Source organism: Chenopodium quinoa, unplaced genomic scaffold, assembly GCF_001683475.1.
Source record: "Chenopodium quinoa cultivar QQ74 unplaced genomic scaffold, ASM168347v1, whole genome shotgun sequence".
In the NCBI taxonomy this organism is placed as follows: domain Eukaryota; kingdom Viridiplantae; phylum Streptophyta; class Magnoliopsida; order Caryophyllales; family Amaranthaceae; genus Chenopodium; species Chenopodium quinoa.
Genome location: NW_018742903.1, coordinates 2,672,501 through 2,698,730, shown reverse-complemented (window position 1 = coordinate 2,698,730; position 26,230 = coordinate 2,672,501). Strand labels below are relative to the sequence as shown.

Genomic DNA, 26,230 nt, shown 5'->3' with positions numbered 1-26,230 from the left:
TGATAATAAATTCAAACTGTTTTAAATATATATTTTCTTTATTTTAATAGTGTTATATTCCAAAATTGTTGGTATGTAGTAATTGAATCTTGTATATTATATCTTCACAGGCCTTGCCAAGCCAAAGTCTTTGTAACTTCTTATCCAACAATACATTATTTGATTTGTAGTATTTGTGAATAGAGATATGCTAAAATGATGTCATTAGATTTCGTCAGCTTGTTACTACATTGTTTTATCTTTTATGAGCATGCAATATTGTGGAATATGGCTACTTCAGAACAGATGGATCTTATATATTCTTTGACACCAAATTGATACATGATTATGAGTTGAACCTTTAATCAATGCCTTGCAGGCCTTGTTAAAGTGTCAAGTCCGAGCATATCCTTTTCACTGGCTTCTTGTATTTATCGAATATTATTTCAAATAATGTTTAAAAATTTATTTGTGATTGACGTAATTGCCAAGTGGTAAGGCTGATGTCAGATCAGGATATTTGGAATTATTAGAGAGTATATTCTACTCATAACTATTTGTCAACTAAACCTATTTTTTAGTGGAGTTGAACACCGTTAAGAAAAATGTTATAAGACTTTGGTAGCAGTTAGAGAATGGTCAATGAAAAGAAATATTAAAAAGCCTTAAGGTGATGCAAACACTTTTTTTAGATGTAAATCTATCTCATTCCTCAAGAATGGTGGCCTATTCATGCTTTGGCCTGCTATGTCTAACAAGGAAGATAGCTTAATTGAGAAGCTATGTTAGCACGATTGCATAAAATCATGAATACATCTAAGCTGTTTCTGAACTAGCTGTTCTTCTGTTAAATGTACCTGATTTAGCATTGACCATCAAACGAGCTCTTAACACTGTTATATCTTGCATATCTGAATGTGTAGTAGTAGATTGATACATCCCTGCTGATGAAATGCTGTTACCTGTTTTGTGGTAATCTTCTGATGGTACATCTGATTGACAAATTTAGTTGCTATTTTAGGGCAGAAACTATGATGACATTGTGGGTCTATTCTGTTATTCCTTTTGTGCATGATTTTGAAAGCCAATATATATTGTATTACTTCTTTGGCTAAAAAATTGCCAGAGTCTACTAAAAGCTAGTATTGTCTCGGCATTTTTTTGACCTCTATTGCTGTCGCATGAGTCCATGAATCATTTTTTACTTTTCAGCTAGTGTATGTGTAATCTGTGAGAAACTATCTAAAGATACCCCACCCCCCCCTCAACACACACATTTTTATGTCTGTTTTTTTCTGCTGTATTACGGATGTTTCTATCTCTTACTGTCTGACCACCAGAACAATGGCTCCAAAAATTGTAGACATCTGGTATGACAGACAATTTATCACACCTAATATATTTTGGGTCCATACATCTGTAACAATGATCATGTATTCATGTTTAACAAAGTGAATTTTTTTGTTTTTTAAAAATGAAGGTAGTATTTAAGTCAAAGTTCAAAAGCTCACACCTGTTCTATTAGCCTCTGATATAAGATTTATATTAAGGTTAACGCAGTAGCAATTTTTTGGTGATGTTTGATGCTGTTGTGAACTAAGAAAGTTGACAATTTTGACATCCAGTGTGGACATAAAACCAGGGTTGGTGGTTGGAGACTCAATATTTACTTATGAGTGGAAAATGGAGCCATTATATTATTGATGTTATTGACATGAAATATGGTGCACTATTCTGTGTGCAGGTAGGTTTGTTCGTTTTGGAACTGTGTCTGGAACTCTGCTTCAGCTGCAGTATATTGGATCTGTTTTTTTAAAAAAGTGTCTTACCTTTATCATTCATCAAAGTGGTACAATTCTAAACTCCTTCTCTAGTTTGTCAATATTTTACAGTTCTGAGCAAACTGAACATAGATCACATTATTTTGCAGTGCGGATTCCATAAAAGTCTTTTAAATCCATATATGATAACCAAATTAAATACAGTAAGAATTTTTGTTTTGGATGTTTGATTTAAATGTGATAGTTCATTATGTAATATCAACCATTTTGCTTATATTTATTTTCATTTGTTTGGGAAAAATAAGGATTCTAAGTTCTAACATATATTCTATCTTTAACAATGGCCACAGTGGCCTACACTTTTTGTTCATAAGTGGACTTCCCATTTATGATTTTTCTGCATATATATGCATAATGTTTTGCCTTAGTAATATGAACTAGATTGTGCTCCTCTCATATCTCTGATGAGAATATTGATCAACATGACTGGTCCTTTCTATATGTTGTATCTGAGCAAGAAGTAGATCCTGTATGTCGTTTCTAGAGTATGTGCATGAATTCTTCCTGTAATTGAACACTTTTTTAGCTAACTTGTAGCCTTGCTGGATATTGGAATGTTATATCCCAGCAAAAGAAAGACCATGTGTCCTGAACATATATACTCCCTCCTATCCTCTGTTCATTTAACGAGGATAAACATCTGTGATGTCCTTACTTCCTGAAAATATAGTAGAGGATTGACCAGAAGTGCTACTACTAGGGGCTATTAACTGAGGTGGTGTTGGCTCAGAGAGTACCACTGGAGAGCCATTGAGTGCCGAGACAATTGGAGCCATTGTTGGTCTCTTATTTGCATTTTCTTGGATGCAAAGCAAGCCAATGTGAATGCATTTCACCGCTTCCTCACTTGAGAAGCTACCTTTGAGTCGGAGGTCCACCAACTCTAAAGCTGCATTGAGGTTCCAAAGCCTCCAGGCTTGGGGCGAATAGATTCACACATCACATATAAACTATCAGATCTTCAGTTTGAAAACTAATAAGCCTTGTCCTAAGTTATAATTTCTTAGATTAAGAAGGTTTTTTCTTTATAGAATCATACTTACTCGTTGAAGTAAACTTTCTTCATGAAAAGGGAAGGCTGTTGAGTTACACTTATGGCCACTTACTATTTCCAAAACTATTACTCCAAAGCTATAAACATCTGACTTGACTGAAAAAACGCCCAGCCATTGCATACTCTGGAGCCATGTATCCACTGCAATAATAGTAGTCAAGTAAATGCGGAAGAAGTTATAATTAAGAATATTGAAATGAACAGTTATAATTCAACATACAAGAATCATCATAAAACTTGTATATACTTAGTACTTACTATGTCCCAACAATCCTATTGGTATCACCTTGAATTTGATCAGCTCCTACAAGCCTTGCCAAACCAAAATCTGATATTTTTGGGTTCATGTTTTCATCTAACATAATATTGCTTGATTTTAGATCACGATGTATTCTTTAGTCTTGAATCTTCATGAAGGTAGAGGAGTCCTCTTGCAATTCCTGCTATTATCTTATATCGGGTTTCCCAATCCAATGATATGTGCTTGTTTTGATCTGCAATTTTTATTAATTAGCAAAAAAAAATCTTGATATACTACAAACAAAAGCAGAATTGAAATGCTGGTTGCTTTCAATTAATTTTATGATACCAAGTAGGACTTTGTCAAGACTTGAATTAGGCAAGAACTCATAGACAAGTAACTTTTCTTGTGCTTGCAAACAGAATCCCAAGAGTCTGACCAAGTTCTTATGCTGAAGCTTTGCAACTAATAGAACTTCTGTCTTGAATTCTGCAATACCTTGCCCCGAGGTGGATGACAACCTTTTCACTGCTATTTCTTGTCCATTTGGAAGTGTTCCCTATAAAGTTGGATTTAATAAATGTGTTTGAGTATATTCCAATAAAATTTGATTAACCTTAAGTGAAAACTTGTGATTTAAATGTGTTCAAATATGTAGCTTGTTATACTTAGAAATATTACCCTGTAAACAACACCAAATCCACCTTGCCCAAGCTTATTGTCTGTTGAGAAATTATTTGTTGCGACTCGTATTGTCTTGAAATCATATTGTAATGATTCTACTGTAACTATCTCCTTTAGTTCTGTTTCAATGGTTAGATATTATTTAAAATACAAGAATTTTGTGATGTTCTTTGCATGCTTTATGACTGTCAAAGAAGAATGTTCAACATAAAGTTTTGATTTACCAGGAGATGGCGTTGCTGCCTTCCGATTGTATATGCAACAGAAAGCTCCAGCCAGGAGCAAGATTGCAAAGATTACAGGAATGCTGACAGCAATGGCAATGTGTGACAATCTTTTCTGCTGCTTGTCTGCATAGTTAAGGTATAGATTTAAAAATTTTATCATTTTGCACGGAATTGGACTAAATACAAATCTTGAAAATATTGGACTTGTTAATAAGTATCTTATCCAGGCCGAAGCTCCGCTTACTCGGCCTAGGTTAGTAACTTAGCAGTCTAGCACTTTGAAAGTGGATGGATGGGTAAGGGATGATCCTCACTCTCAAAGTGCCTTTAGTGAAGATTGAACCCCTAATTCAAGTTTAGAGGGTATAAAACTTTTCACTAGGTCAAGCTTAAAATGATATTGCATCATTAGTCCAATAAGAAAATTAAACAGTAATCAGCTTGCTTGTTTTACTTTAAACTTTTCATACGCTGTATTTTGCCTCACTTAGTGGCTGCTGCAATGTAATCAGTGCTTAATCCAGGTGTACTAAAGTTTTCATACATCATATTGATAATATTAGTCATCTTTGAATTCAATTGGTTAATTTAGTTTGCTTGTTCAACTTAAATTCTCTTCATCAATTTTTCTGTAAATTTTCCCTACAAAAAGTCACTGCTGAACTATTCCTCTGTTCTGCTCTGTTTTGACTTTGTTTCTCGACCTGACTTTTTGAGTTGTCCTATCCTTTAATCAAAGTTGTGTTGTTTTCATCCCTTTTGTGAAATTAAGTGTACATGGACAAACAAATACTAGTTCCCTAATGAGAAAATTAATCTGACTCATTTCCTGGAAAGAACATTTCATTCTCATTCAAGAATTAATTCAATTTTACTTGACCATCTTAAAAAAAAACAGGGGTTGTAACTGCTCAGTACAGGATCATGTAGGTCTGCCCTTGATATGTTACTTTGATTTTAGATACACTATTATTTGTTCATTTAAAGTATCAATGCGCTATTACTCGTCTCTTTTTATGCAATAAGTGATGCTTCCTAAAGTCTTATTCATAACCTTGAATGGCAAATTGGCAATGAAGAGTGGAGTACATATTTAGTCCTTTATATTAACTTGTAAGATATTTGCATCACAGGGTCAGTATGACACTTGAAACTAATGGTGCAAAACTAGACAACTGTGCTTAGTTGAGTGATAGGTTATGTACACGAATGATAGTGATTAACTGTTAATCCTCTCATTAAAAATCCATTCTAACATATGAAGTCTATGAAATTGCCACTACAAGCTAACAAAAAGTACTTGCATAATTTTATACCTCTTGTAACGGTTGATGTTGAATTGATGATCGCAGATAGCAAAAATGATGTGTTAACTGTATTTCCATAAAACGGACTGACTTCAAATCTTACATTGCAGCTTGGTAGCAAAGCTCTCCCTCCAAGCATCATTGGAAGCTTCCCAATCGCAATTTTCAAGCACCGACCACAGTCATCTGCTGACAAGTCTAGCGTGCACTGCCCCAAGGTATATAACTTCTTTGAGCCTGTGATGCTAGCCATTTTGGTACCAAATTTCACCTTGCTGTTCACAATTTCTGGTGTCATATCCATCATGGTATTGTTAAGCACCTTAGAAAATGCTTGAGTCTCGTTACTAGTAATGTTTTCAGGGTTCCATGCCACGTTACTTGGGTAATCATCCATCTGATGATAAAATGACTCATTAGAGAAACGAAGCATGCAATTATCATACCATAGAACAGCCCATATCTGGATCGGACATTCTTTGAGGATACTACCTTGAGCTACGTATGCGCATTGGCCGCAACCTTGACTACCAATGCCACCCCGGCATAGGTAAAGGCCATAAACTTTATCAGGGATCTGACCTACAGATGTGTAATAAAAACCAGAAAGCGAAGCTTTGGCAGTTAACTCGGCTAAGAGATTACCGAGGTTTTTTTGGTACTGACTGTTTTGGGTGTAATTAGAACTACCTGTGCAGTTGGTGAAGTAATCAAAAGCTTGGGAACTTGGAATAACAAGTTGAAACACAAGTAATAAGGTTAAGGATATCAACATGACCATAGTTGCGCTGCCGTAGGCAGCTGATGCATGGAAGTATATATGGAGCAAGTATGATGAAAGAGTGTCTAAAATTTTCGGTTACATAAGTGTTCTAAAAGCAATGGTTTACTTATACAAGTATTTGGTAAAGTTTTCAGTTGCTTCCTGAATGGTCGATATTGTTGTCAAATCAATGATGTAGTTTTTTTTTTTTTTTTTTTTTTTTTTTTTTTTTTTTTTTGAAGCCATGATGTTGTAGTTTGTTTTGCCCCATATAATTATAACTAAATTGACTACTTTTTTCCGAGAATACAAGATGCAAAGTATTATTGGTATTAAATTATTGATGCATGTCACTACTGTTATTAATTACCAATTTTTCTTCGTAAAAATTTATTATTTGTTAGCATTAATATTTGAACCCATGAGGCATAAGCCATAACTTTGTATTCATTAAAATTGAACTTTGACCACCACTCCAATGACACATCTAATATGATAATAAAGTTGTATTAAAAAGAAAGAAAATGTTATACATAGCCCTTAGATATACATATAAACATTAAATTTACACTTGAAAATAGTAAAAGTTAAGTAATCGTAAAAGGCAAAAGCTAATGAGCGTCCTTGGGGCGTTAGATAAGAGAATTAAAGTGATCATAAAAATATAGACACTAATTACACTGATTCACGCGTATTTTTGTCATAAATTCCTAATTTTATATAATTTCCAAAAGTGCATTTAATGCTTATACATGGATGTTATGGCTACATACAACATTACCCTAAAAAGATTTATTTATGTTTATAAATTCTACAATTATAATTGTGAACTTATATGTGGATATTTTAACAATAACATTTTTTTTTTGAGGAAATTAGATGATTACAACTTTTTTTTTACATTTCTTTCGGTTACTCAACCATAATTCATATTTATGTTAATTTAAATATATAACCCAAAAATGCATAATAATTTTACAAGTTTTTTTTTACCACAAAATTTATTTAATCGAAGAAATTTATTGTGACAGCTGATTAATAAAAAAATCTCTTTAACAATTAAAACAAACTGATACAATATAACATTTAGATTACTGCATATTAAATCATGCATTTTGATGTTCAATCATATCTACAAAATTTAAAGAGTGATGCTTCGTATTATTTTTATAAAATCATATTATTTTGCAAAAAAAATGATATATTTCACATTATTTTGTTATAATTTTTAATATACAAAATGACCAAAAACTAGTTTTTTATTAAATCTTACAAATGCAAATATGATTGTAAATTCTCATTGTCACATAAATGTCACAACAATATTATGTGAGATTTTATGAAATTTATTTTAATTTTTAATTTTCAATTTTAAAATATCAAGTTTTTATAAATTTATCATGTACTTCATATGTAATACGAAGTAGAAATGCATTAATAGTCAAATATATGGATAGGTGGTAAAAAACGCAATTTATTTAAAGAAGTCATAGGTCATTGGAACTGAGAAGGTATTGTGTACGGATTTCTGTATGTATGATTATGTGCGGCAGATTTGGCTGATATGTTTATTTGTTAGCTAATATGTTTCATTTGTTGGATAATATATTTTTTGTATTGGCTAATATATATTTCTTTTGGTGATTGACATGTACTTTTTTATATGTTCCGTTTGTTGGCTGCTATCAGGTATCAGTTGATTAATATGTTGCTTTAATTGGCTGATATGTTTTTTTTGTTGACAGATATGTATCTTTTGTTAGTTTATACTCCATCCGTTTTTAAATACTTGATCCATTTCTCCATGCGTGGAGTTTTAGGAGAAATTGGAGAAAGTGATAAAGTATGGGGTTGGTAGAAGAATTTAAAAAAAAAAAAAACAAAAGTAGTAGAGAGAATTGTAGGAGAGAGAATATGGAATTAATATTGTTGGGCTCAATTGGTGAGAGAAATTTATAAAATATTGTAAAAACTTTCCAAATAAAGAATTTGAACTAGTGTTTGAAAACGGATGGAGTATATGTTTCATTTTGTTAGTTGATATGCTTATTTTGTTGGCTTATATGTTGCTTTTGTTTGCTAATTCATCATTTTGTTGGCTGATATGCTTCATTTGTTAGCTAATATGTTTGATATGTTCCTTTTGTTGGTTGATACTTTTCATTTGTTGACTAATATATTTCTTTTGTTTACTGATACAATTTTTATCAATGTTTGATAATAAATAGTGATTAGAGGAAAATTGGAAGAAAAGGGGTGAAATTAGTAAATAAAAAAAAAATAATAAATAAAAAAAGTCATGTGACCTGGAGGATCCAACGTCGAAAATAACCAAGTCAAATTTCGAAATGTGAGCAAAAAAAATTTAACGGGACATGATTAGAACTCTTTCTCACCCATTTATTAACATTATTGAAATTTTAAGGAGAATTTTTAAATTACCACTCAAAAATGTATTCATTTTTAAAATAATCACCCGTTAATTTATTTATTTATTTATTTTACCACCTCTTAAATTAAAAAAACTACTCAGATTACCACCCATTGTAAAATTTTGGTGGATTTCTGGTATGTGGACCTACCCAATGGCTAGTAACGGTTATGTTTAAGCATTATAATCAACCATGTCTTCACTCCACCTCCCCTTTAAACCAGTTTATTAAGTATAAGGCAACCTAAAATCAAAAGAAAACAAATGAAAAAAAATCAAGAGCTTGTTATCTAAATTGCCACTACTACTAATCATCTTCTTCCTATTACCACTAAGAGTCGTTAGGTGGGGCCCACATAAGAGAAATCCACCGAAATTTTGAAATAGTTGGTAATTTGAGTAGTTTTTTGAATTTAAGAGGTGGTAAAATAAAAATATAAATTTAACGGGTGGTTATTTTAAAAAGGATACATTTTTGGGTGGTTTTTAAAAATTAACCAAAATTTAATCTTATTATGGTATTCTCTAGAGGGGATTAGCGATCTTAGCGCTTTCCTCTCGGTTTGAAAAAATACATCTCTAAAGAGATATAAAAGATTAAAAAATACTGCCTCCGTCACCGAATGATAGTCACTATTTTCATTTTTGGACACCCAAAATGTAAGTCACATTTCACAATTTTAGATCCCATACAATCTTACAAAATGACCTATATACCCTCATTTTTTTTGGTTGTATTATCTGTGCTTCCCAAAATACCCTCATATTTGCCTTTGTACTTGTTCCTTAATTGAATGAGTTGTCTCCCTTTTTAATGACAATCAGTTTCTCTCTCTTCTTTTTGTTTTGCACATGATTGGATTTTAATTCCCATGTACTTTTATTTATTTCTCCTTTTTCACCCAAAAGTGACTATCATTCGGGGACGGAGAGAGTAATAGGGGTTTCTATGAGGGTTCCTCGTGACTTTGAAGTCAACTCATGTAATATTCAATATAGTGGGCTTGCTAAATAATCGATTTTAATTGGTCACCCTGTATCCACCAAAACAATATGGGTCCCTAATTTTAGGAAAAATAAAAACGCTTGATGTTGACTTAATTTATCACTTAATCAATAAAAGCCATGCTAGTAGTCATTGTTATTTATCACCTTCATCCCACACCTTCAAAACACCAATATGATGATATTTCCATTAATATTTATCATCTTCCTACGCCTTGAATGCGTTTTATCAACCTCGAATCATTCCTTTGTCTTTGCACATGCATCCGGAATTGGAACGATCGATAATTGTGGAAAAAACAACCTTCAAAATCTCCTAGCAACCTTAACATCCCAAACCTTAAGTACCGGGTTTTATAACTTTAGTACTACCTTCCCCGGAACTCCCAATCAGCTACATGTCCTATACCTTTGTCGAGGTGATGTTGTCGATCCCCAAGTTTGCTATAGTTGTATCAATTCTGCTAAAAACTATAACTTCGAAAACTCCTTTTATGTAAGAGAGGGTTTAATTTGGTATGACCTTTGTATGATAAGATTCTCGAATGAGTCGTTTCTTGGCAAGTTGGATACAGGGATGTCAACGGCCTCTTGGGACAATCATAAAATCGAGGGTAGGCATCGTATTCATTTCATGAAAATTCTAAGGAATACGATGGAGGCCTTGGCCATCCAAGCCTCGAATGTTGTAAACGGAAGAAAATTTGCTTCAAAAGTTGTCAAGTATACAAGGTTTGATTCGTTTCACGCGATGGTCCAGTGTACGCCGGACTTGTTGGCTAGTGATTGTTACAAGTGCTTGACAAGCGCGAGACAGAAGCTACTGAGTCTTCGCGGTAGTTTAAGTGGAGATGTTACATACAGTAGTTGTATGGCTCAATATAAGACTACTCTTGCGTTCAGTAACAAGTATTCTGCAAGTGAAGAGGTTAAGCCCTTGCCGTTTCTCCCATCTACAGCAGCTACTAATTCAGCACCAATTTCACTAACAGGTAAACGAAGATACTAAAATTTCGTATATGATCTGATTTACTAGCTAGTAATCTTGGTTTTACTTTGGATTTGATTTCGTTAATAGTTTGATTAGAGATCTCATCAGTCTATAGTAAGACCTTTAATGTATTAATTAAAAGGAAAAGTGATGCATCTAAATTGAAAGTTCTATTATTTAAAAGTGATACATCTAATAAAAAAACAGAGGAAATATTAATTTGTTTTTAAGTTTTATATATAAGTCCATCCATTTGTAACTTTACTATATAATTTGTGCAGTCGTTCATTTTTGTAAGTTTGTTTTGATTCAGGAACACAACTTGATGATCCTGCTGATAGAAGCGAATGATCTACGGAATAACGATGGATTGTAGTCGAGCACACGAACTATATATGAGCTTCCCTATTAAAAAAAATGTTGTAATAAACTAAACTGCTGGTAGTTATGTTGTTTCATTTGCTACAAAATATAAGATTAAACTTTCTCTGTATTAGACATGTTCATGTAACATGCATCGAATTGCTGTATAACATATACTTGATATAATTAAGCATGGACTGATACATATATTATATTTCATACAGTAAAGAAGATCATGATGCTTTATAATTTTATATCAATATTTCCAATCAGGGTGTAATTTGGACTGTTGCGTAATCGGTTTATTTTGATTATGATGTAAAGATAAAACTAAGCTAGCGTGGGAGGAGGCATTATTTAACTGTGGTATTACTTGACTTTTCAAAACTATGCATTGATTAAGGGGTCAATGGTAAGTCATGCAATTGTATTGTTAATTTATTGTTTTGTTGAAGATTATCTAGTATTAACTATTAAGTGGACTTTTGATTGGTGGGTCTCTCTCTACCTAATGTCTGTATTTCCTAATCAAGTATCACAAGATTTATTGGCGATGCAACTTTTGTACGGGCGACTATGAAAAAAAGATAGTATGCCCATATGTAAAAAGGCAAAATTGGTGTAACGTACAGCATAAACTATATACTTTCTCTGTTTTTTTTACTTAATCTGTTTCTTTTATCACGCTTGTTAATGAAAAACTTTAACGATCAATAATTTAAATTCTTCATAAGTAAATATTATAAAAGTTATATATTATGATAGTACTTATTGAGACGAATCCAAAAAATCATATATGAATATATTTTTCCTTACATATTATTCACAAAAGACGGTTAAAAGAAATGTGGTGAATAGTCTAAAAGTCAAAATGGATCAAGTAATAAAGAATGGAGGAAGTATGATTTAGGTACACCCAATATCACCTTTGATTATTCTTAATAAGTTAATAGTAAAATAACACTAACTACGACAAAAGGTACTAACACCACCATTGTCTACATTGTTGGTGTTGTTGATGCCAATTTCTCAAAGTTGCATAGGATATATCCCATAAAATAATTGTTATGAAATGATATCAATAATGTAAAATATACGCAGACATGTAAACATACTGTTTCGGGGTTTTCTGATGTCCTGCGGGAGAGTTACAATTCCGAGACTGGAACCGGACGCCTGTACCTGCAAAATAACGGAGACTCCTGAGAGCTCCGCCTCCAACGGTCAAGTTAGTACCTGATTAAGGAGTAAACAATACAGAAATTAAAGTAATGAGATCTCTCTAGGTGAGAGTGCTTAGTGTTGGTAATCTGCGTCGTTAGCGAGATTGGCCGGTTGTTAATAACTCTGTTCTTCTCTGCTTGATCTCTTGATTATTCGATCCTGTGATTAATGAGGATTAATTGAGTATTTATAACCTTGAGAAGCGTGCAACTCTCTAGGTTTAAGGTAAACCCAGGGCTGATCGGGCCTCTAGACTGGATTGGGCCTTGATGGCCGGTTTTCCCATTTGGCATGGGTGGACACGTGGCGTGTCTAAAGTGGTCCGTAGAGGACGTATCTGTGATTGACACGTGGCAGGCTCCTGTTGTCCTTCGTGAAGGACACGTGGCGGAACCTGGTTGGTCCACTTGTCAGACGGTGATTGGTGGATAAAAATCCCCTAATCATTTGCCCCTCACAGGTGGCACGTGACTGGTCACGTGTCGCCTGTGACAGGTGTCGCACGGTGACAGGCGACGGCCTGTTACAGGTGTCACCTTGCAAACGGCCGAGAGATTTTCCCGCCCAAATTTTGAATTTGGAAGCGACCTTCCGCCTTCTCACCTTGCCTATATAAGGAAGTGCTGACTTCGGTCATTTTCACATTTGAGAACTTTGCGAGAACATTCGGACCCCTGAACTTGCTCTGACATTTCGGACTTTTTCTGCCTACCGCCTGTTCTGACAAGCCGACTGACCCGAACTTCCAGGACTTCATCAACCGTCACTCGTTCAGGTAACTCAGTTCTCTTACTCTTAATTTTCTTTTTATTTTTTGAAATGGCACCATGGAAGCACACGACACGACCTAAGTTAGTGATCAGCCGGTCACCGGGGACGGCTGAATCTAGGACTAGGAGTGCCGCCTGCCCTTTTCTGGACCCATCTTTGCCCTTTATACAAAGTCCGACTGTATCTGTGTCTATGCAGAACGTGATGGCCAGAACGAAACAGACTGCTATGATATCAAACTCAGACGGCTCCTCCCAAAGGGTGCTCCTTAGTGAAACATCTGACCAGGCGCCAGATGTAGAACGAGGCGACTGTCAAGCCGACAGTTCAGAGAGAGGGGCCAAGGTGTTCCCTTCCCATCTTACCGTTGACATGTCTAATTTTCCTTCTGCTCCTTCTAAGGGAGAGGAGGCGGGCCCCTCTAGGAGAGGGGAGGAGTCGTCCTCCTCGGACTCGTCAGAGGACGAGTCTGAGTCCAGCTCTTCTGGACACAGTTCTCCAGGCTCAGAAGAAAAACATAGCCGCCTACAAGAGGCGAGACTTTCTCATGCAGTTGAGAAGGGGGATAATTGGGCAGAGCCGTCCGCCTCTTACAGAGAGGAAAACGCCCCCTACTACTGCAGGGTACCCCGGGGCCGGATTGCAACCATGCAAGACAACGTGGCGAGCTTTATTGCTAACCACAAAATGGGCCCGGAATTTATACTGTTCGTGCCGGATCCAGAAGACACTGTCGTCTGGCCGGCTGACACCAGCTATGGTGACGGCTGCTTTGGCTGCTATGTGGCGGCCATCAAAGCTGGACTGCGCTTCCCATTACATCCGGCTGTTCAGCGGATTTTAGATGGGTATGATCTGGGGTTATGGCAGTTAGCCCCCAACTCTTGGGTAAACGTACTCGGCTATGTGGCCGGGTGCGAAATGTACGGGGTGGAGCCAAGTTTTGAGGCTTTCGCCCACATGAACTATCTCAGCCGGACCCCTAAGTCGAGAGGTACCGGCTGGTACCAACTAACAAGCCATAGGGGTTACCTCATGACGAGAGGTAAGGCGAACAAATGGAAGGATTGGCGGAACACCTTCCTTATTATCGAGGGTTCAGACACGGAGCTGAACAAACGCTTTAACAAGTGGAATAGGGATCCGCCTCTTCTCGCAGGCGGCCGCAGCATGCCGCCTGTTCCCCCAAAGGCTAAAAAAGAGATCCTAGACAAAGGACTCTTCAAAGTAGAGACTAGGGTGAACTCTACTTCAGGGGTACGAGAGCAAGTACCCCTAAACTGCGTCCCGAGCTTCAAGTGGCTCTATGACGAGTACTTTTTGGCCGCCTGTGGCCTCGGCAGTCGGTGCTCTAGAGGTAGCCGGCCTGTCAAATACTCTGTTTTTTCACGCCTTGTGTACTTGGGAGTTTTACTAACTTTGCTGTTTATTTCTTGCAGCTGACGCCATGAGTAAAATAACAGCATCCAAGACTGCGGCGGCCATGTTGCGGGCCTCGCTCATGAAGCAGTCGTATGCCGACTCCCCCAACAAAGAGGCACCCTTGGTAAACTCGAAAACTCTTCCTCTTTTAGTTGTCTTATGCATATACTAACTCTTTTTGTTTTCAGTCTGGTACTCCAAGGGCTTCCTCCTCGCAACAGCCGGACCCCAAGGCCCGGAGGACGACTGTTGCAAGCTCTCCTGGGTCTTCCAGGAAAACAGTGGCGGCTGAGAAGCAGCCGGCCACTTCTTCAAAAACCCAGGCGGGGCCGCCTAGATGTATGGACTCTCACTTGTAAAAACTCACCCTTGCTTCCTTCTTGACTAGGTCTAACTTGTTTTTTTTCCTTTTCGCTTAATGCAGCCGGCCCCCAGGGACTTGACTTGGTTGAGGTAGCCAAGTCTATGGTTAAAGTAGTTCCTCCATCTGACAGGGAGGCGGTCAGGGGTGCCGGCACCCTTGACCTTGATGGAATTTCAGGGGTCCTAGCTGAGGTATACTTAGCACTTTTTTGAGCTTTTGAGTTCCAGGACGCCTGTTAACTCTTTTGATTGGAAACTGACGCCTGTTTTTCTTTGTACTTAGGCCCTGCTCCGAGTCAACAGCCTTCGCAAGCCGATTGATCGGAAAAACAAAGAGGTAAAGGCCGCAAAAGCTATGGCCGCCTCCTGCTGTGATAAGGCAATGTTTCAAATTGCCCAAAATGAAGTACTGACCATTGATCTTCTTTATTATCAGGCGCAGGCGACCGCCGCTGTTCGGGCTCAGTTAGAGGCGGCCCAAAAGAAGGTTGACGAGCTGGAGGCGACCGTCACCAACCTTAAAGCCGAGCTAAAACCTCTTCGCCAAAAAATGCACTCTTACGAAGCCATGGAGAAATCTTTGGCTAACGTAAAAGAACGCCTGGTGAACCAAGAGAAGAGTCTTACCCAAGAGCTCTCGGATAAGGCCGAGCAAGAGAAACAAGAGCTCGTCCGGGAGATGGTGGAAGACTCCGCTCAAATCCAACGCATGACCTGGGAACGACTGTTCCCCAGTGCCGACTTTGCCTCATGGGAAAGAACGTACCGCCAGTGTTCGGAAATATATAATCAACAGATCCTGGCGGCTGCTGAAGAAGAGGCGTTGGACGGTGCGTTGGAGGAGGAAGAGCCGGTTGTGGCGCTTGTGCCACTTGGGGTAAGGCATCAAAAGATGGTGCAGCTAAGGCCGAGTCCAGCAAGAAGAGTGCTGACCAGGCGGCAGCTGCTGATACTGAACTGCCCCCTTCTTAAGCTTTAAGTATTTTTTCTTTTCACGGCCTGCGTGCCGTTTGCTTTGTAATTACCCGGCCAGGGGGCCGGGGTTTTGAATATTCTGCTGGTCTTTAATGGCCGGCTCATTTTTAATCAAATTTTTTGTTTTGGTTCAAATTTGTCTAAGTATTTTGAATTTGCTCACTAGACCGACTGTTGTGTATGGCCGAACGTTAAGACAGGTACAAATAGTAAGTATGCCGCCTATGCCCCTGGACGACTGGTTGTCTGTGTCCAGGATAGATGATCAGTCGGCCATTTAATCAATTGGTGTTCGAACTCTTTATTCAATTTGACCAAGTAAATAGAATTACCTAGTAGCCAGGGAATTAAGTAGGAAAACAAGCGGCGGGTACCGGTTGTTTCCCTTTATCGCCAATGTTGGCTTTTAACTCGTAATTTGTTAACCTAGCAAGAGTATTGGTTGAGAGCCTTTGTTTATTAAAAACAAGTGGACGACTCATACCTATTAGGCTCCATACTAAGTTTGAGTGACTATTAAGTTAACATAGGAGTTACTTAGTCTTTGTCACAATCTTGATTGAGTAGTAGAGGTATCAGGCGGCGTAGGCCGGCTAGACCCCTTGATTCACCAATGTTTGTTGGCTATTAACTCAATAGGTTATCCAGTAGGAATAGGGGTTCGAGTGCCCTTGTTTTTTTAAAACAGGCGGACGACTCAAACTTTTTGGATTCCATACCAAATTTGAAGGAGTGACTATGAGTTAACTTTGGAGTTACTCAGTCGCCGTCACTTTTGTTTGAGAAGTAGAGGTACCAGGCGGCGTAGGCCGGCTAGACCCCTTGATTCGCCAATGTTTGTTGGCTATTAACTCAATAGGTACCCCCTGCATTTATCCCAAGTAATACAGGCGGTTATCTGACTCAGATGTCAACTGCTACCACTGGTTTGGTTAGTGATAGAGTTATCCTTGTCTCAAAAACGGCTACGTGGTTGCCCTTGGGGACAGTCGTATAGGTGCCGTGTAATTAGTTTATAGAACAATGTTCCACCCAAAAGGGAGCTGCTCTCTGCGACGAATTTCATCCGGAGGGATGCCGTCGGACGCCTGCTATGATGTTGGGAAAGGTCGAATTAGTTTTGTAGATTTGATCAGGTGGCTTGGCGCCTGGTCTGATCATTCGGCCGGTGGCCTTGGTAAGTTCTTGGTGAACGTAGGTGCTAAGTAAAAGGAGGGTAGCCGCCTGTTAGTTACAGGATCGGCCAGGCCCTAATCTTTTTAGCTAAGTATTGTGAGTAAAATACTCGATGGAGAGTAGCCGACTGTAAAGGTACAGACGGCATGCCCCTCTGGAGATAGAGTAAAAATACTCAATGGAGAGTAGCCGACTGTAAAGGTACAGACGGCATGCCCCTCGTAATGCAAAATTTGAATAGTAAGTGCAAACTTTATTAAGTAGCTCTTTACTTTACATCATTCAGAAAAAATATTTTTTAAGGTTATCTACATTCCAGGTTCGAGGCAACGGTTGTCCGTCTGGTGTTTCCAGACGGTAGGTACCGTCCCTGACTTCCGTATAGATTCGGTAGGGTCCTTCCCAGTTTGGAGTTAGTTTGCCAGACTCATTAGCCCTACCAACTGCTTCCATTTTTCTAAGTACAAAGTCCCCTACTTTGAGTGGACGCCTGTGTACTTTTTTGTTGTATGATCTAGTCATTCTCAGGCGATAGATCTCATGGCGCAAAACAGCATTGCCCCTCTTTTCAGGAAGTGAGTCTAATGCCAGGCGCATAGCTTCCCAGTTTGCCTCTTCGTCATATAGCATTACTCGAAGAGTCGGCTCGTAGTGTTCTATTGGAAGAACAGCTTCTGCACCATAAGTTAGGAGGAATGGAGTTTCTCCAGTCGCCCCTTTATCAGTCGTCCTAATGGCCCAGAGAACATGTGGTAGTTCATCTGCCCATAGGCCGCCTGCTCGTTCAATCTTTTTCTTGAGACCGTCTGAGATAATTTTATTAAAGGCTTCTACCTGGCCGTTTGCTTGTGGACGGCCGACAGATGCAAAGTAATGTGCAATTCCTTGGTCTCCCAACCAGCTTTTGAGAACAGGCGTCTCAAATTGGGGACCATTATCAAAAACCATAGACATGGGAACCCCGAACCGAGTGATGACGTTTTTCCAAATGAATGAAATTACATCTTTCGTCTTGATTCCCTTTACAGCTCCGCCTCTACCCATTTAGTGAAGTAGTCAACGGCAACAAGTATATACCTTCTGCCGCCTGTAGCAGGCGTATATGGACCCAGAATGTCCATGCCCCACTTAGCAAACGGTAGTGGGCTGTGAATGGTAGTGAGGTCAGTAGCCGGACGGTGAATTAATTTGCCAAACCTTTGGCACTTGTCACATTTTTTCACCATCTCCATTGCATCTGCTTCCAAAGTAGGCCAAAAGTAGCCCTGCCGCCTTGCCCTTTGAGCAAGCATCCTACCACCTATATGGGAAGCACAGAAACCAGAGTGAAGATCATCTAGTATCTCTCGTCCCTTTTCAGGAGTAACACACTTTAAGAAGGGTTGAAGGTGCCCCCTCTTGTGAAGTTCTCCCTGTATCATTTCAAAACAGGAGGCTCGTTTTTTCAGTGCTGCCGCCTGTTGAGGATCATCCGGCAGTGTACCGTTTGTCAGATATGCCCTGATTGAATCCATCCAGGTTGAGCTTCTGTCTAGGATTCCAATAGGATTTTCCTCGATGCTTCTCTTCTCCATTACTTCCCAAAACACAGTTCGAGGAGTATCGGAGGAGGCGGATGATGCTAATTTCGAAAGTGCATCTGCCTGGTTGTTTTCCGATCTCGGCACTTGGATCAGATGGAAATCCTCAAGGGAGCCGACTGCTTGTCGTACCGCCTGTAAATACTTGATCATGGCCGGATGTGTTGCTTCGTATTCGCCATTGTACTGACTCACTATCAGTTGTGAATCAGAACAGGCGTCTATTTTCCTTGCCCCTGCCGCCTTACACATGCGGATCCCGGCTAGTAAAGCTTCATATTCTGCCTCATTGTTTGAAGCCTGGAAACTGAAGCGTAGAGCATACTCGAACCTGTCGCCCTCTGGAGATTGACATACGACGCCTGCTCCACAACCGTTTGAAGTAGAGCTTCCGTCCACATATACCTTCCAGACTTGGTCTGGAACTTGAGAGTCAGGAGGACGAGTCATCTCTACAATAAAGTCAGCAAAGGCTTGCCCCTTCACTGCTTTTCTAGGCTCGAAAGTAACTTCGAGACTCTGCATTTCTATGGCCCATTTGATCATTCGTCCGGAGGACTCCATGGTGGTAAGGGGCCGCTTGATCGGTTGGTCGGTATACACGACGACTGCATGTGCCAGAAAGTAGGGCTTCAATTTTTTAACAGCCATGAAGAGTGCAAGACCAAATTTCTCCACTAGGGGATACCTCAACTCGGCATTTTTTCAGTACGTGACTGACAAAGTAGACCGGAAGTTGACAGCCGTCCCTTTCAGCAAGGAGCACCGCGCTTAACGCATGATCAGAGACGGCCAGGTACATGTAGAGATTTTCTTTGGGCAAAGGGCTGACCAGCCTCGGCAAGGAATGCAAGTGAACCTTTAATTTCTGGAAGGCGGCCTCAGCATCCGGCCCCCATTCAAACCTTGCCTTTTTCTTAATTGCCTGGAAAAAGTATAGGCATTTGTCGCCTGATCGGCTTAGGAATCTCCCTAAGGCCGCCAGACAACCTGTTAACTTCTGAACCTCTCGGACGGTACGAGGCGACTGCATGTCAATGACCGCCTGTACCTTCTCAGGGTTCGCCTCTATTCCTCTCTGGTTGATAAGGAACCGAGAAATTTCCCAGACTCAACTCCAAATACACATTTCTTGGGATTGAGCATGACATGGTGCCGCCTGAGTGTGGCGAAAGTTTCTCGGAGGTCCGTCAGATGATCTTCCTGAAGTTTAGTCTTGACAATCATATCATCAATGTATGCCTCGACGTTTCTCCCAATCTGATCAAAGAACACTGTGTTTATCATTCGTTGGAAGGTAGCCGGGGCATTCTTAAGACCAAACGGCATGACCGTGTAACAGTATAATCCCTGATCAGTGACGAAAGCCGTCTTCTCCTGATCTTTCTTCCATAAAGGAATTTGATGAAAACCAGAATAGGCGTCCATAAAACTCATCAAGGCATGGCCGGCTGTTGAGTCGACCAGGTTATCAATTTTAGGCAGAGGGTAACTGTCTTTGGGGCACGCCTTGTTCAAGTCTGTGTAGTCTACACACATTCGCCAGGTGCCATTCGGCTTTTTAACAAGCACCACATTTGCAACCCAATCTGGGAAGTAACATTGCCGAATGAACCCTACATCAAGTAATTTTTTAACTTCGGCGGCTGCCGCCTGACCTCTTTCTTCACCATGGTTCCGCTTCTTTTGTCGTACCGGCTTCTTTTTCGGATCCACAGCGAGTTTGTGTACTGCCAGATCAGGACTAATGCCTGGCATTTCATGGACTTCAAATGCAAAGATGTCCTTGTATTCTTTCAACAGGTTGTGAAAGTCGTCACCAAGGTTTCTCAGAGCAGTCGTCCCTACTTTGACTGTTCGGTCAGGATGGGAGTCGTCTAATATCAGGTCTGTATGCTCACCAGCCGGCTGAGGGCGGAACTCATCCGGCCGGTCCTCTGCCAATGATTGCTATTTTCTTGCTTTTCTTGCGGACTCAGTCTGGGACGCCTTTCTTTTTCTGCCGCCTGTTTCTTGAACAGGCGCACTCTCCTTGACATTGTCAAGGTCTGTTTTTTCTCCACTTGACCCAGTGGCCATAACAGTGGGCTTGACATCCGAGAGATAGCACTCTCGGGCCATCCTCTGATCTCCCCTTAGGGAGCCGACTGTTCCATTATCCCTTTCAAACTTAAGCAGCATAAGTGACGGGATTATAACAGCCTTGGAATTATTCAGGGTTGGTCGACCCAGAATCATGTTGTAGGCCGAGAGTTCCTCTACCACAAGGAACCGGACTACCATGTGTCGTCCTTCCCCTTTTTCGCCCAGGCGAATGGGTAGATCCACTCGTCCCAGTGGGTGGACGACTCCTCCTCCAAAACCTATTAAAGGGTGGGAGGCCGGATGTATGCAGTCCGTCTGATATTTCAGTTTTGACAGACATTTGCTGCTGATGAGATCTGAAGAGCTCCCGGTATCTATGAGGATTCGGCCAACTCTCTGGTTGGCCACTTTACATTCAATAACGAGAGGGTCGTCATGCGGCCCCCTTATTCCTCCTAGATCCTCTTCAGTGATGACAATCTCAGGAAATGTATATTTGGACGGCCGTTCTTGGTGAACGGAATTTACATCTAACCGCCTTATATTATCTTTGTTGCCCCTAATAGTGGGGCCGCCTCCTGAGAAGCCGCCTGCAATGGTGTAGACGACTGCATCATCTGTATCGGAACTGTCGGCCTGTTGATTCTTTTTGGCCGACTGCTTTTTTGAGGAAGTATTCCCCGTAGATTTCTTGACATAAGTGTCAAGATCACCTTGATCAGCCAAGCGGTCTAGGTACCGCATGAGACTGATGCAGTCATTGGTGTGATGACCAATGTCATCATGATAAGCACAGATTTTGTCTTGGTTCCGGTTGCTCGCAGAACCCTTCATGGGGAGCGGCTTCTCAATTGAGAGCCGTCCCTTTATTTCTTTTAGGATAAACTGGTTATCCTTGTTAAACACATACTTTGGGGAGTATGGTTTGAATTCTTTTTTCTTTTTCTGGGCCGGCTGTTTAGAGGAATCAGCCGCCCAGACCTCTTTTCTTTTTTCATCTTTGTTGGACGACTGTTTCTGTCGTCCCTCTCTTTTGTCGAACCTCTTCCCGTCCGACTGTTTCATCGTACACAGATCAGTCGCCTGTATATAGGCTTCTGCTTCAATCAAGGCCTCTTGAAGAGTCGCCACCCTTTTTCGAACTAAATCAAATTTGAAGGTAGACCCGTCTTTGAGACCTCTAAAAAAGTCAGTATAAGCTACCTCATCCGGTAACCCCTGAATCTGTATTCTCATCAGGTTGAACCGCCTGATGTAGGAACGAAGCCCCTCCTTCTCGCCCTGCTGAATTGTTCCCAAATCAAGGGTCGTTTTCTTCGCAGGGATGTTCATTGCGAAGTTGGAGGCAAATAAGTAAGCAAGCGTCCTGAAGCTGTTTACACAACCAGTCGGCAGGTTGCCGAACCATTGCTGTGCAATTCCCTTGAGAGTCGCTGGGAAACACTTGCACCAAGTGGGATCATCCAACCCTTGAAGGTACATCAGGTTGGTGAATGCCATCAGATGGTCTTCTGGGTTAGTAGTGCCGTCATAGGCGCCTACTAGAACATTTTTTACTTTGGCCGGCTGAGTGGCTTCAGTAATTTCCTTGGAGAAGGCCGACGGCTGTTCACCAAGTCTAAGCAGCCGTAGCTGCCAGTCTATAGGTTGGACGTTATTTGCTGCAGGTCCACCAAATGGAGGTGGCTGCATAAAATACTGTTGTTGCGGCACAAATGGTAAGTTTGGTACCGCCTGGGCACTATGAAAGCCGGACTGACGGGAGGTGCCGCCTGACTGACTCTCATGGTACGACTGAGTATGCCTCATCGAGGCATTTCGCAAACTGTCCTGAAAATTTGAAGTAGAAGCCGACTCTGATAATCGGTCACTCTTCTTCTGCTCTAGCAGGAGCCGAGCATCTGTGAACGTTTGCTTTGACCCGTCCGCCTGAATATGACGAACCGGTTTCCTATTTCCCGTAGGATAACGGAGTTTTGTAAAATCAAGAGCAGGTGGCTCCCGCTTCTTGGATTTAGGATGGGGAGTCGCCTCTCGCCCTTGAACTGGCTTCCTCTTCAGTGAAGTGGAAGGTTTCTTGGCCGACTGCTCTTTGACTGAAGCAGGCGGTTTTTTGTTGATCAACTCTTGGATCTCTCCCTTGAAGTCCCTCATGAAGGTCATGAGTTCGTTCCTTGTGATGGGAGCAGACCCATCAGTCGGCTGTTGCCGAGCAAGCGATGCGCCTGCTGGCTCGCTTCCTGTTTTAAGATGCTCCCGTTCCCTCCTTTCGGTATGGCGGGTACGTCGGGCCCTTAGGGTCCCGTCTGGAGCTGTATGAGTTTCAACCTCAAATTCACTTTCGGTATCATGGTCCGACTGGACTTGAGGGTCGTCTAGGGGACGCCTCTCTTCTGGAGTCGGTACAGACTTGGATGCCATCTCTGAAGTACTCTCCCCACAGACGGCGCCAAATGTTTCGGGGTTTTCTGATGTCCTGCGGGAGAGTTACAATTCCGAGACTGGAACCGGACGCCTGTACCTGCAAAATAACGGAGACTCCTGAGAGCTCCGCCTCCAACGGTCAAGTTAGTACCTGATTAAGGAGTAATTAATACAGAAATTAAAGTAATGAGATCTCTCTAGGTGAGAGTGCTTAGTGTTGGTAATCTGCGTCGTAAGCGAGATTAGCCGGTTGTTAATAACTCTGTTCTTCTCTGCTTAATCTCTTGATTATTCGATCTTTTGATTAATGAGGATTAATCGAGTATTTATAGCCTTGGGAAGCGTGCAACTCTCTAGGTTTAAGGTAAACCTAGGGCTGACCGGGCCTCTAGACTGGACTGGGCCTTGATGGCCGGTTTTCCCATTTGGCATGGGCGGACACGTGGCGTGTCTTAAGTGGTCCGTGGAGGACGTATCTGTGATTGACACGTGGCAAGCTCCTGTTGGCCTTCGTGAAGGACACGTGGCGGAACCTGGTTGGTCCACTTGTCAGACGGTGATTGGTGGATAAAAATCCCCTAATCACCAACCATACTCCCTTCTTCTACTTCCCTCCACAAACCTATCCCCCTTCCCCCTCATCTTTCTGCTTGCGGTTCTGATTTCAGTTCTAATTTTAGATTATGAAATTATTGTGTGTGTGTGAGAGAGAGAGAGAGTGAGTGTAAGAGTGTATGTGTAAGTGTGTGAGTTTGCTCCTGGCCGTATACATCTTATTTAAGAATCTGATTTCATTTCTAATTATTGAGAGTGTGTGTAAGTGTTTTTAAAGGGGTGCATATTCACTGTTACTAATTTACTTTATAATACTTTCTGGTAGTAGTTGTGTTGGGTGAGCATGTGTTGGGTAATTTTTGAGCTATGGTGGTTTTTGTAGTAATAATGGAGGCATTTCAGTTTCTACATGCGATTTTTTTCCTCTGCTTTTATGAGAGGGTGTTGATCTATATCAAAAAACCTATTAGCTCAAGTGGTAGAGCACTATGCAAATGCATAGATGATGTAGGTTCGAATCCTACATAGGCTGTATTTATAAATAACTATATATAAAAATAAAAATAAAAAAACCTTAAAAAAAAACTTGATCATCTCTCCTTTTCTACTCAACTATGCTTTGTTCAATACTTTTCCTTTATATATTCACAAAAGATTAAACCACTCAGAAGAACTAAGTTAATATGTATGTATCCCTCAGCTAATTCATAAATAGAAGTTATCACAGACGACATTTGCAGTTTTTCAGGTATACAATCCGGCATTATAAGCTGCTTGTAGGTTTATCAAACGCTAAAGAACCCTATTAGCCTGCAATCCTGAGCTCTGAAGTAGCTTCTATTACAGTTTCAAGTGAAGTACTTTTCAAATTATCTACTAATTCCTTTACATGAGCCTCAAATCTTGCAGCAATCCCATTTTGATATTCTTGGAGGAATAAGAGTAGGAACTCCAATCTTGTAACAGGGGATATGCAACTGAAATTGTAATGTTTAAACATGGCATATCAATTTAAAACCTTACTCAAATTCTCAAAACCACCCATTATTTTTCTCTAATATCCCCAAATATACCCCTTTTAGGTTTCTGAGTTTCTAGACCAATTGAGTGTAGTTTGCTCATTTCTTTGCTCACAATACAAACTTGTGTCTCCACATTACATAGTAAATGAACCTATGTGGGATTCGAACCCACATCTTTTGTGCATTTGCACAATGCTCTACCCTTGAGCTAGTAGGCTAACGTATTTAAAACATTCAAACACACTCACAAATGAGCATTAATTTGACAAAATGAGCAAGAATCATTTGCTCATTTGACAAATGAGCATTAAACAGTTTACTCATTTGACAAAAAAGCATTGAATTTTTTTGCTCATTTGATAAATGAGCAAAAATTATTTGCACATTTTTGCTCATTTGATAGATGAGCAAAAAATTATTCGCTTATTTGATAAATGAGCAAAAAATTATATGCTCATTTAACAAATGAACAATTTTTTTTTACTAGTATTTACTTTCATTAAGCTGACACCTACCTATACATCTGATGCTACACAAAAAATGAAAACAACGTCTTTCTAGAGTGTAGTCCTGCCTTTGCCATTTAAGTAGTAACAACTACAATACACCCTATAGTGCCTCCCTTCAAGCTAATAATATTGGCAATTCATTGTTCTTTATTAAGCCAACAATAAGGTAATTAAAACTTGATTTATAAAGACAAATAAATGAAGAAGCACATATACACATACTTTGACCATTTACCTCTTCAGATACATGGACTTCATCATCTAATTCACTAAGTAAGTTAATATCTTCTTTGTGAGTGTTAAAATGATGAGACATTTCATGGGCTTCTTCTAAATCAATAAGCTCCTCACTTCCACCTCTTGAAGGTTCCTGAGAATTCATCAGCAAGTAGCCCTCTTTTGAAGAACCTACAGCAAGCCCACTAGTAACTGTCTCTGATCTATTCTCCCCATATGAGGCGAGTTCTAGCGTGATTTTAGCTTGAACTTTCAGTTGATGTAAATTAGTGCATTCACTACCTTCTCTCAATTGATTTACATCAGTAGATGGACCGACATAACATTTCCTTCAACATCACTTTGTTCACAAGTCCCAACAAGGATCTCGTTTGCAGACTCATCCTGTTGAGCATCATTTAAGATCTCATTTGCAAGCTCATTTTTTTAATTAAGCACCATCAAGGACCTCAATCTGAGGACCATTTGGTACATTCATTGCCCTCATTTGTGTTGTTAGCTTGAATTTGATTGTCTCTAAAACTATGAGGACTGTTCTCCAAAGAACTACCAGACAAATCACTTGCTTCCAACTATTATAGAGCAAAACTGAAGCAACATATTATAAATAATAGCAAAATAAGAGTTCCAACTAGTAGCAATTTCATAAATACGACTCTCATTAGCACAATAATAAGCACAACTAGTTGAAGCAAAACCTGTGAAGAGGATCTGTATTTATGAAGCACTAGTTGGAGCAAAACTGGTTGTAGAAGTCTCATTAGAAAAATAAGACTTTCCAAGTGTACAAAGTTCCCGAAAACAAAAGTCGATAATCTCTAAATATCGTTTTAACAATTGATAAACATAATACTTTTGAGACTAATTGGTTTACCTTTACTAATTTTCTATCTACTTTTAGAAAATACAAAAAGCAATAACTGTTCAACTTAAATCAATTTGTAAGCAAGATATATAGATAATTCCGAAAGCAATTGATCATGGATGGGGATAATAAGATA

At 39.7% G+C, this 26,230-nt stretch overlaps 1 protein-coding gene and 2 pseudogenes across 1 annotated transcript; 1 reads left to right on the top strand and 2 right to left on the bottom strand.

The window, feature by feature from the left end:
• Positions 1-1,907: 1,907 nt before the first annotated feature.
• On the bottom strand, positions 1,908-6,114 carry LOC110727288 (annotated as a pseudogene).
• A 3,537-nt stretch (positions 6,115-9,651) lies between these two features.
• Positions 9,652-11,140, top strand: LOC110727240 (putative cysteine-rich receptor-like protein kinase 9). Its single transcript, XM_021906808.1, has 2 exons — positions 9,652-10,524; positions 10,837-11,140. Exons 1-2 carry the CDS (start codon positions 9,708-9,710, stop codon positions 10,872-10,874), a joined length of 855 nt encoding a protein of 284 aa, XP_021762500.1. The 5' UTR covers positions 9,652-9,707; the 3' UTR covers positions 10,875-11,140.
• A 14,633-nt stretch (positions 11,141-25,773) lies between these two features.
• Positions 25,774-26,230, bottom strand: part of LOC110727287 — a 5,351-nt pseudogene continuing 4,894 nt past the window's right edge.

Excerpts from the sequence above, each read along its gene's own strand:
- LOC110727240 (XM_021906808.1), top strand. The coding sequence starts at position 9,708 with ATGATGATATTTCCATTAATATTTATCATCTTCCTACGCCTTGAATGC. Across the intron at positions 10,525-10,836 it reads AGCACCAATTTCACTAACAG|GAACACAACTTGATGATCCT; the intron begins GTAAACGAAGAT and ends GTTTTGATTCAG.